Source organism: Meleagris gallopavo, chromosome 14 (assembly GCF_000146605.3).
Source record: "Meleagris gallopavo isolate NT-WF06-2002-E0010 breed Aviagen turkey brand Nicholas breeding stock chromosome 14, Turkey_5.1, whole genome shotgun sequence".
Classification (NCBI taxonomy): domain Eukaryota; kingdom Metazoa; phylum Chordata; class Aves; order Galliformes; family Phasianidae; genus Meleagris; species Meleagris gallopavo.
Genome location: NC_015024.2, coordinates 18,803,643 through 18,815,085, shown reverse-complemented (window position 1 = coordinate 18,815,085; position 11,443 = coordinate 18,803,643). Strand labels below are relative to the sequence as shown.

At 49.6% G+C, this 11,443-nt stretch overlaps 1 protein-coding gene across 1 annotated transcript in view; it reads left to right on the top strand.

Moving 5' to 3' along the window:
• Positions 1 to 278: 278 nt before the first annotated feature.
• LOC104913209 (SLIT-ROBO Rho GTPase-activating protein 3) overlaps positions 279 to 11,443 on the top strand; it is an 11,921-nt gene continuing 756 nt past the window's right edge. Inside the window, exons 1-10 of the mRNA XM_019620249.2 lie at positions 279 to 723; positions 1,151 to 1,229; positions 1,997 to 2,131; positions 4,628 to 4,733; positions 4,974 to 5,201; positions 5,869 to 5,948; positions 7,830 to 8,010; positions 8,401 to 8,550; positions 8,868 to 9,195; positions 11,260 to 11,443. The exon at positions 11,260 to 11,443 is cut by the window's right edge and continues 756 nt beyond it. Coding sequence (XP_019475794.1) covers positions 721 to 723; positions 1,151 to 1,229; positions 1,997 to 2,131; positions 4,628 to 4,733; positions 4,974 to 5,201; positions 5,869 to 5,948; positions 7,830 to 8,010; positions 8,401 to 8,550; positions 8,868 to 9,195; positions 11,260 to 11,443 — 1,474 coding nt within the window. The 5' untranslated portion in view covers positions 279 to 720. The remainder of the gene's footprint in view (positions 724 to 1,150; positions 1,230 to 1,996; positions 2,132 to 4,627; positions 4,734 to 4,973; positions 5,202 to 5,868; positions 5,949 to 7,829; positions 8,011 to 8,400; positions 8,551 to 8,867; positions 9,196 to 11,259) is intronic.

The following is an 11,443-nucleotide window of genomic DNA, read 5'->3' as shown; positions in this document are numbered from 1 at the left end:
AGACGGAGTAAATTGACCAGAGAGATGCAACTGTACTGGGATAAAAAGAGCCAAACAAAGCCCTGAGGAACATGAGCTCCCCTTGTGACAGCAGGCACTGCTCATGTTCTTCTGAGCTCCTGCCCCAAGGGGCGGCTGTAAAGGAAAAGCCAGAACCCGCCATAGGCTCAGATGCAGGCAGCATTTCACAGACAGTAATGGGGTCTTTTCCTTTTTTCTTTATCTTTTTTTTTTTTCTTTAGTCATCTCCTGATAATGGCTCTTTCTTTAGGTGGAAATATTGTTGTAAGCTCTGTTACTGGAAGCTTATTTCATCAGTCAGGTACAGCACAAGATTTATTTTGGTTCAGCATTACACCTGTGAAATGGAGTAACTGTGATCCAGTTGCATCAGCCCACTATCTCAACCAGATAGTGAGCAAGTCTTTGTCACACACTTCAGTGAAAGCTTTTTGTGAGTAATCGAGTGCGCACAGTGTATTCAGCACTGCTAGATGGCTTGATGTGTGTAACACCTCCTTTTCTTGCCTGTCCTCTTACTAAACTCAATGGCACTGTTTTTCAAATCTGTTTTTGCAGCGTTTAGTGCATTTTTTTCAAGCTTTATTATCAGTCAACCAGTAAATTTTTGCCTTTTTTTTTTTTCTTTTTCTTTCATGAAGGATTCAGGACAGGCCATTCCGCTTGTAGTAGAAAGCTGCATTCGTTACATCAATTTGTATGGTAAGTTAATTCAACGATACTGACGGCAAAACTTTCTGCAGAGGTAATGAGTTACTTGCAGCTAGCAGAGAAGTGCAGCAGAGATGCCCTCAGCCCTTGCTGTATTGCCTCAGGTTATAATTACAGTGGCATCGACTGTGATGTAATGTTGGATGACTGACAAATAGTTAGGTCTTGTTAGCACTCATCCACGTTAAATTGCTTGCTTAGGCCCTGGGCCAGGAGCAGCTCTTCCAGTACTTTAATCTGGGGGCCTTGCTGGAGAGTAGGAGCAGGGCTGGCTCACGCTAGGCTGTCTGCTGCTTGCTGTCTCAGCCTTTCGCTCTGAGTGTATTGACTGCTGGTTTCTGCTGTTCTTCACCAGAAAGTATTGGACAAAAGTTATGCAAATCTTTTTAAAAAAAAAAAAAAAATTGTTCTTTTCCAGGCCTTCAGTCAGCAGGGTATTTTTCGAGTTCCTGGCTCACAGGTAGAAGTCAACGACATCAAGAATTCCTTTGAACGAGGTGTGTTGGCAAAGCATGTGGTCGGCCGGGCCTCCTCCTGCCTGTGCTCCTGGGGACAGTTGTGGTGTCTTGGGGGATGTTGGGGCACCAGGCCTTATGTAAATCCACTAATAAACGCCTTCCTGTGAGAGAAGCTAGGAGGCTCTCTCCTTCTGGCTGTCCTAGTTTTGTATCTCTGCAGTGGCAGTCACCCAGGCGGAGAATAGCTGCGGTGAGGAGAGCTGCGGAGATCCTCTCCACAGCTATTTGGCGCTGAAGCCATAAAATGATTTGTTGAGAATCCATTTTCATGGAGCTTTTGTCAGTTTCCAGGACAATATGAGAGTGACAGTGCTATCCAGAGCAGTTTGGTCTGCTCCAGTGGTCTAACTGCGTACTCCACGCAAACCTGTCTTCTCATGCCATCGCCTACCATAGCTCAGATCTGCTCAGCTCTCCAAGCTGTTGCCTTAAATGCAAAAAATGCACTGGGGTGGAAATGGTGCAATAGAATCAATTAATAACATCCTACTCTTCAGGAAAGTTTTGAAATGTCAACAGTAAACTACATACCATGGCTTTTTGTAGGTAAGGCTGCAGCATGCCTGAGTGTGACGCAGGGTTACGGAGCGCCTTATTAAGCTCTTGCTGAGAAAACACAATTACCATTCCACACATGAGGGTTTTCTGAACTGTGGGAAAGTTTTTACCAAGTGAGGGGAAAAAACCTTGTGGTGTTGGTCCAATCTGACTGTAATGCTAGAAATTAAAAACTCTTCCCTGGGCAGGTGAAGATCCCCTGGCTGATGATCAAAATGAACGTGACATTAATTCAGTGGCTGGAGTCTTGAAGCTGTATTTCCGAGGACTGGAAAATCCCCTCTTTCCTAAGGAAAGGTTTCAAGATTTGGTATCTACTATAAGTAAGTATATATGACATGTCTTCGTGGAGAACAGGGTGGGACAAGTAAAGCAATAAACAGGGCATATACACCTATGCTTTGCTGCATATGCTGTCAGAAGGACTGTAGGTCTGCAATGGAACTTGTGAGGAAAAGACTTTGAGGATGCACGCTGTCAGTGCTGGAGGTAAGGCAGAGGTGTAACATCTTGTAATTGCTCCCTAAAATCAACTTCAGGCTTAGGCTAGTGGGCTGTATACGCTCTTTGGTCGCTTGAACACAGCAGGCAGTGTCTTCCTGCACAGTCTGTCTACATGGATCACAGCTATTCTTGAGCTGTTGCATCCCATGCAGCTGGGACCCAGAGAGTTTGCAGCATTGTCTGTTAAGCAAAGCAGAGGTCAATACTTCATAGCTACTCTGGAAACTTCTCTGATCCAGGAGGTCAGCAAAATTGGTTTTAACCTCACACAGTCAGGGGTTCTTGAAGTATTTGCTGCTTGTTTGTATGCCCCAAAGAAAACAAACTTCACTGGGATGTGAGCAGAGGTAGAAGCTGAGCTTCTTCATTATGAAATGATGTGAACCAACTGTTGGGGGTTGGTTTAAGGGAAGAAGCCTGGTCACCCCTGTATTCTGTCCTGACTTCTCTCAACCCAACTTGTTCCTGTGCAACTGAAGAAACAGATCTCCCAGCTGGGCCTTATTTCTCACAGTACCTTGTAGTGATGGCGTTTGTTTATTGGCAAGTCATGGAAATCATTCCCGTTGGGCAAAAGAAAGCAAAATAAATTCAGTGCATCAGAGATGGTAGAAGTGTTGTGCATTGTGGCTACAGGACAGCTTTGTTTGATGGGAGCAGTGTAGGGCTGTGTGGTTTGGCTGTTGGCCTGCAGGTGCTCTGGGGCTGATGAGTGAAGGGCTGTGCCCTTGCTCAGCTGTCACTGCTCAGGGCTCCTTCCTGCCTCGTAATGTCGATGCGTGTAACTGCTAGAGATTTAGTAATGCCAAGACAGACAAGATGATACCTGGAGGGGAACGACTCAGGGATGGGTTTGTTCCAGAAGAGGAATGTATTCTTATTTCTCAGGAGCAGTTGTTTTATAGAGTAGCTGTTTGAAATTTGATGTGTAAAACAGTGCAACAGACCTGTAACACTGCAAGCAAAGGAAGCTATTTCTGCGCCAGGCCCTCGCCCCAGGCAGGGAGCTCGCTGGGCCGTGAACAGACTGCAGCCACCCCTGGGCTCTGCAGCAGCGGGAGCAGAGCTCTGGGAAGTGTGCCTGGTGCTGTGCAGCCAACCCTAATTAATGCTGGTTTGCACCATTTGTTAAGCTTTTGGGGCTTCTCGTTGCAAACATAATCAGTTAACTTCCTGGGTTCTGCCCCTGGGAGCTGCACGGTTCCCTGCCAGCGTGATGGGGTGATGATAAAGGAAGAGCTGTTTTCTCCTTTTGCTTTATGGGGAACTGAGAATTTACGTGGAGACATCCCTTAAACATGCATGGAAGCAGATGGGTAGGAAAGGCTCTTTGCTAGCAAAGGTTCCTTCTGGGGTATGCTTGTGTTATGGAGCGATTGGTTACTCCATTTATCCTCTGAATTGTAGCCAGTTGAAACATTTTGGTACATAGAAAGGCAGGAACTTCAAGCCAGCTTGTTCCTCTGGGTTTCAGAACAGATGCCTGTTGTATTGCTTTATCACGTGTTTGATATTTTTATTTTTAATGTATTCTTAAATACAAATGGAAGAAATAAAGAACCGGTAAGCTGTAGTGTGATGAATTCATTCCTCAGAAGGAAAAAAGTTCTGAAACAAAATATTATAAAGATTTCTGGTTTTGGATTGAAGCCAAAATTGGTTCTGAATTTTTGAATGAATGGCAGCCTGGCAGTGTGCCAGGGAAGTTCATTCTGATTAGCAAATGTCAGTTTGAGCCAGCACGGGGGAAGGAGCCCTCCACTGATGTGGTTTGTTCCACGCCTCGAGGGCTGCCTGGCCCCAGGCTTTGGTGCTCTTTGCCAAAGGGCAGAAGTGAATCTTAAAGTGCCAACACAGATTAAATTCCCTTTAAAACCAGTGGGAAACTTAAGCAGAAGGACTGAGGAAGACCTGATATTTATACCCACGAAAGAGCAAAGCTAATAAAAACCTTATCTTAAAATCTGCACTAGAACACCAAAGGATGTGCTGCTTTCCAGTGCCAAAATGGCTGAAGCTTTTGAAAAACAGGAACTGCTGAATAAGTAACTAAATAATGCATTAACAGGCATTTTAAAAATGAAACCATGGAAATGCCTTTATTTGCTTTTACACTAAATCTTGGCTGTACGTAGGAGTTGACCAGTGGAAGAGTATTGTGCTGATTCTCTGCTGAATCCAGTGGATTGAATCAGGATTTGTGCTATTGTTTTCCTTGTGTAGTTGGCTACTAAATCAGAAGTAAGTCCCTTTAGTGCCACGTGCTCTAGTCCTTAGAAGTTTTAAAGATGTACTTCTTATTCCATGTGTTCCAGAAACGGAGAATCCCACCGAGAGGGTGCACCAGATCCAGCAAATCATCGTCACCCTGCCCCGGGCTGTCATTGTTGTCATGAGATATCTATTTGCTTTCCTCAATCAGTGAGTCTCTTTCTTTCTTTCCTAACTTGCTCATTATCTGCCTTTATTTCAGTGCCTCTCTGTCTTTTTTCTGTGAGTTACTTTTGGTATTGCCACAGAGTTGTATTTTGCCTCTTCGTCGGCGTGGCCTGGCTGTGTTTGGGGAAGATGACTTTGGGTGCTGGGGGGGCTTTGGTGGGACATCTCTCTGAGCTAACAGGGACAGAGGATACCTCACCTCTCTAATGTGTGTGCTTGCAGCTTGTCACAGTACAGCGATGAGAACATGATGGATCCCTACAACCTGGCCATCTGCTTTGGGCCCACTCTGATGCACATCCCAGATGGGCAGGATCCGGTGTCCTGTCAAGCCCATGTCAATGAGGTCATCAAAACCATCATCATCAACCACGAGGGCATCTTCCCCAGCCACAGAGAGCTGGAAGGACCTGTCTATGAGAAGTGCATGACTGGAGGGGAGGAATACTGGTAAGGAGCAGGGGTAGAACTTCATTGCATTCAGAACCCAGCAAAACCAGATCCCCTCGTTGGATTTATCTTCTTGTGCTGCAAATTAGGAGTGAATCTCTGACAAAAGGGAGGGCTTTGGAGGATTCATGATAAGCAGAACTGACTCCAGCTGCATGAGTGTAAGATAAGGGCTGTGGGGATCAGATCCCTGAGAGGATGAGTCGTGAAGAAAGCTTTGAGCAAGTTCAGGTGTAATATTCAGGGCAGCTGAGTACAGTGCTGGGATGGCTTTGACTCTGCCGATGCAGTGTGCCCTTTTACCTTTATTTTTGGTAAATGTTACAAATAAGGTATGCAAGAGCTGGGGATAAAATGCTAAATATCATTGTGAATGAATAGGAAATTTTACTTGTTATCCCTTGTTTTTATTTTGCCAAATATGAGTAACATGCATGAGCAATGGGACATGAAGTTCAGGGCTTGAACTTTGTGGTGGTGCACGTGTCTGCCGTACTCAGAGCAGTTCAAAGGTTTGCTGTGATTTTGTAGGACTGAGATACTTATTTTAAAATGAAACCCAGAACTCCTTTGAGTATCACTGGGGCTCCTCAACAACTTATTTTTGTAAAGTGCCTTGGGAACAGAATATTGTTCTCTCTTTTAAAGCACCATGTGTTTATTTCAGCGACAGCCCTCACAGTGAGCCGGGCACCATTGATGAAGTTGACCACGACAATGGCACGGAGCCACACACCAGTGATGATGGTGAGCGTGCACATGAGCTACAGGAACTTGGATCTGTGTTAGGAGGACTGTGCATATAGGAAAGTACTGTGTACTTTGCCCCCCATCACATCAGGCTGGACTGCTGCCTGGCATGCAGATCTTTGTGTGTTTGGCAGTGTTCGTGCATGTTAGTTAATGTTGCTTATAGGTTTTCCTTGTAGGATGTGCGAGGACTGCAGTCTGACTCCAGGGAAGAGAACAGGAGTTGTTTTTGTGGACTTCATATCGATCACAAAGGCGAGTGCAAGACCAGGGTGCAGGCAGAACTGGGCGTGAGGTGTGCTCATTACAAGCTGTGGTGCCCAGAGCCAGAGAAAGCAATGGCCTTTCCCTGCCCATGAGTCACCTGCAACTTCACTGCAGGCTGGGAATCGAGCTGGTGCTGCTGAGAGACGGCCGACATCATCGCACGGCGGCAGTGCCTCTGTGAGACTGTGCTGTGTGGCGGGGTGCTGCACAGCTGAGCGCTCCTCTCCTGGTGTCTTGCCCCTATGCCTCCTGTTCTGCCAAACACTGATGCTCCCTGGCTGGCTGGCTGCAGTGCGGTCTGCCTGCAGGGGGGAGCACGCAGCTGGGTTGGGCAGAATGCAGCCTGAGGTGTGTCTGCACAAAGTACCTCTGTGGTTGTCCATGTGATAAGCAGCCAGGAGCAGGGTGAGAAGATGAAGGAGAGCAAGCTGCCTTTCAGCCAATTTTTTGCCTGGGTGGTCACATTAATAGCTGTGATTGGAGTTTCTGGGTGATTAACTGTGGTGCAAGTATAGAGAAGAGCATCTTTATTTTGTGAATGTACGTGTCCCTTCTTCCCCTCACGCTATGCACCCCTCCTGCTGGGAAACTCAATATTTTATCTGGCTTGGAAAGCCCTTCTGTTAGTCTCCTCCTTATGTATCCTCCTTCATTCCCCATCGATCGGTGGTGGTAGACCCAGGCACAGTGGTGCTCACACTGGTGCAGCCATATTTTGGGCTGTCCATGGAAATGACCTGTCTGCCATCGTGTCGAGAGGGGACACGGTTTGTGTTCGCCTCCCACCTGTGTCCTTCAGTGCTTCCTGCTCTGAGCAGAGCAGCAGGTCGCACCCCAGTGTGGAGCCCATGGTTGGTGACAGCGCACATGGAACAGAGCGGGTTTCCATGTTCTCATGAGAACGTGGCAGATCTGAAGGAGCTGGGCTGAACTGCCTTGTTCAGCTTTGCTCTTGTCCAAACACTGTCAGTCCTCGTGGGGTTTAGAACATTTGATATCTCTGCGGGGTTATGTTAGCTGTTTGTTGCTGGCTCCAATAGCAGTCAGAGTGGCCGAGTGGTGGCTGGTGATCTTGCACCTCCTTCTGGGCAGGGAGATGAGTTCAGAGCTGATACTGTCATTTCTGTAGGGATCTCCAAAGGGGCATTTGTTGTTCATCAGTAATTCAGGCCAAGCTGTCTCCAGGGTGAGGGAAGGAATTGAAGAGAATGTAATGAGAGAGGGGAGGTGGAGTTGGGTGTTGTATCTGATACAGCTTGGTGAGACCTCGGTCTGGAAGATAATGGTGTTCTGTAACCAAAGAAGTCACTTTACTGGAAGAAAATATGAGTGTAGACAAAGATGCCATATGTACACAGGGAAATTTCAGCTGCTTCCCATCTGGTTTGCAGCTTTTTGTAGTTTGTGAGCCTCTGAGAAATTCCAGGAAGGCTGAAAGGACAAAAAGAATTGGTTGCTCTAAAAATAAGATGGTTTGTGCTCAGTGTAAGATGCTCTTGGGAAGCTTGGGCAGCAGGATGAGAGCTGCTCAGGTGAGGTTTCCTCATTCTGGGGCTTACTGTGCCCTCATGATTGTCATACTTCTCTGTCTGTGTTTCTTTTCCTTTGCAGAAGTGGAGCAGATTGAAGCCATAGCAAAGTTTGACTATGTTGGACGGTCTCCACGAGAGCTGTCCTTTAAGAAAGGGGCGTCGCTCCTCCTGTACCATCGGGCATCAGAAGATTGGTGGGAAGGGAGACACAACGGTGTGGATGGCCTTATTCCCCACCAATACATTGTGGTGCAAGACATGTAAGTAAAGGCACTGTGTGCTGACCCGGGATGTCAGAATCACCTCCGTACATGAGGTCCATCTTTAGCTGCTTAAATAGGTCTGGTTTTCCCAGATTTTTAATGGCTTGAGAAATCTGGAACACATGCCTCTCCATGTGTTGGCTTAGGTTGTCTCTGGTTCAAGCTGACATAGCCAAGCACTAAATACTGTCCTTGGTGTGCCTACACCATGTCTGTCCCTGACTGCTCTAGGAGGCAGGATGCAGATGCAGCGTTGGTCTCTCTCTGTGTATGTAGCTGCTGTTGCACGCTACTCGCTCTGCCTGTCCTCACAGATGCCACTCCTGTTATAAGTACCACACCCTGATTCATTACAGTGGCAGCCTGAATGGGATCTCGTTTCCACAGGGATGATGCCTTCTCTGACAGCCTGAGCCAGAAGGCAGACAGCGAGGCAAGCAGCGGCCCGCTGCTGGATGACAAGGCCTCCTCCAAGAACGACATCCAGTCCCCGACGGATCACCTTGTGGACTACGGCTTTGGCGGAGTCATGGGCCGGTAGGGAGCTCTCCTTTTCCTGCAGACACAAAGGTGGTCACTGTCACGTGCAGGGAGAGTCAGAGTGCAGGGCAGAAGGGAACGTTCTGTTCATGTGGATTGCCATTGTAGGTCTTAACAACTAAAATGGTACAATGCTGTCCCTTTCTCAGCGCTGGCTAAAATGTCTGTCTGTCCTCTTGCTTTAGTCTTCTGGAGCTGAAGGGGTTGAATCTGATTTGGTCTGGCTTCCCAGAGCTAAGAGATTGCCTTGCAGCATGCAAGCAGACGCCTTATCTGACGCGTGGTGACCCGCTCTTGTGATGAATTCTTTGCAGAATGAGATTGAGGTCTGACGGCGCAGCTATCCCTCGCCGTCGAAGCGGGGGGGACACCCACAGCCCACCCCGGGGGCTGGGTCCTGGCATAGACACTCCTCCTCGAGCGGCCGCCTGCCCTAGCAGCCCCCACAAAATTCCTCTAAGCAGAGGCAGGATTGAGAGCCCTGAAAAGCGCAGGATGGCGACATTCGGCAGTGCAGGGAGCATCAATTTCCCAGACAGGAAGGCCTTGTCTGACGGCCACCCGCTGCGATCGACCTGTGGATCCACCAGGCACAGTAGTCTTGGAGATCAGAAATCCCTAGAAGCAGAAGCACTTGCCGAGGTAAGAGGGTGGTGAGTGGCTCCTGGTGCCCACGGATCGAGAGGTAAAACTCAGGGGTGAGCACTGCAGAGCCCCTTTTGTCTCACAGCACTTCAGAGTGTTGGAGCTGTTGCAGCTGCAGTGGTTTAGAGATGGAAGCCAGCAGTGTGCTGTCAGCTCCTCCAGCCCTGTTGGTCGGCCTAACAGGAGGTACTGCTGCTCCACATACCTTGCTTCTACACTACAACAGGCAGAGATGTTCAGTGCACCACTGAAATGCGCTGCCGTCCCCTCGCAGGGAAGGACGTGCATTACCTTCATTGGGCACTCCATAGGAAGCAGCCGTAAGTCAGAATTCAGTTGGTGCTTAGTTAGTGCGTTTCAGGTTTTTTTGGTGGCTACGTGTAGGACCTCAGAACGTTAGTCTAAGCACAGTGGGATGTCCCCAGCCATACACATGGTCTGCAGCATCGCCGCAGTTTCATGCTGCTTGTTCAGTGTACTCTGCTGTCAGCACAGCCTGTGGTCTGCTCTCCTTGCTGCTAGCTGGGGGCTGTCAGCCAGGCGCCACTAACCCCATTAACAACTGGAGTGCTGTACTTCCATGGAGCAAGCCGCAGCATTCCCGTGCCTCTGTGTGACCGCGGCCACGCAGAAGAGTCCCACGTGCCAGCACTTCCAGGCCACGTGCTGCGTGCCGCTCCTGGCCGGGCACGATGGAGGTGGGAGAAGAATGGCTGCTGGAAACGCTGCTGCCTGTCACATGGAAGGATCTTCTGTGGGGCTTAGCAGGTTACGCGTAAAACTACCTGCTTTCAGTGGGATAAGTAAAAGTAATGGCAGAAAGGAAGAACTCTTGCTGCCCTGTCTGCTTTTCCACCAATCACGCTCCTTGTGCGCTTGCTCTGCAGCACTCTGCCCGGCTTCTCTGTTCATCAAGAGCTTGTGTGTGATGTGAACCAACCTCGGGTGCAGGGGGTGCCTCCAGAGGAGCGGGGAGTGCTGGGGGTGGAGCACCATCTGCCCCCTTTCCTTTCCTTCACTTTGTTTTTTTAAACTCTGGAAAGGATTCTTGCTCAGCTGATTAAAATAAGCGTTTACCGTGAAGTCAGTTGGACTGAACTTGGTAGTCCTAAGGCTGAGCTGTGGGAGAATTATTTCCACTCATTTTCTGCACAGTTTAATATAATTAATTGGAGCTAACTTGATAATTAATTCCCTTCAGCTGAACATGATCTAAGGCTTACTAAGTATTTTGTATACACGAGAAGACACAAGGACCTGTCTGCACGAGGAGAGCGAGGAGAGTTGAGCGGAGTTACTTCTGAATTGGTGGATTCGATTGCTGTGAATCACTTTTCAGATGGTCTCTGAGTTAAAGTGGCCTTAATTCATTTAAGGCTGACTGAAATGAAGCCAAGTTAGGGCCTCTCTATCTCTGAGTGTGAAGGTCAGCAGCCAGTTGTAGGCAGTTGACCAAATTTGCTTTAAGTTTACGTTTTCCACTGACTTGGGCTCCTGTCTGACAGATCTCTTGGGCAGACCCAGGGACACCACGCGCTGGGTGGCCGGGCGGTGCCGGCTGTGGGGGGCCCTGGTTCCGGCGGTGGGAGACGGGGACCAGCAGCCCCTGTGCTGTGGGGGGTGCCTGGGGCTGCCTCCCCCAGCCCTGAGCCCCTCGTGCCGCCCACCCCGTGCACATCGCTGCCTTTCTGCCGCATCCTGAGCGGCACGCGGGGAGCGGAGGTCCTGCGCGCCTGTCGGAGGGTGCAGGGCTGCGGCTTGGGAGCGGGGGGAGGGGTCTGTCCGTGGGGGGGCAGGGTGCAGGTACCGGGGTCGGTGTCGCATGTCGCGTGGGATTTATTGCTTTTAGAGTCCAAAGCTTTTAGTGACCGAAGCCCCGCTGACATCCGAGCCAGCGGGCGCCTCCGCGCTGCCAGAGCGCGGGCTTTGTCTTCTCCCTAAGCTCCCGCTTTGCGCTGAGGGACTCCAAGGCCCGAGTTCCCCTGCAGCGCACAGGGCGGGGCGCCCGGGGCGGGGCGCGGTGCCGCGGCTCTGACCTCCTTGTGCCGCTGCGGTTGGCAGGACATCGAGAAGACCATGAGCACGGCGCTGAACGAGCTGCGGGAGCTGGAGCGGCAGAACACGGCCAAGCAGGCTCCCGACGTGGTGCTGGACACGCTGGAGCTCCTGAAGAACCCCCCGCTGGGCGCCGCCAACTCGGAGCCCGCCAGTCCCCTGCACACCATCCTCATCCGGGACCCCGATG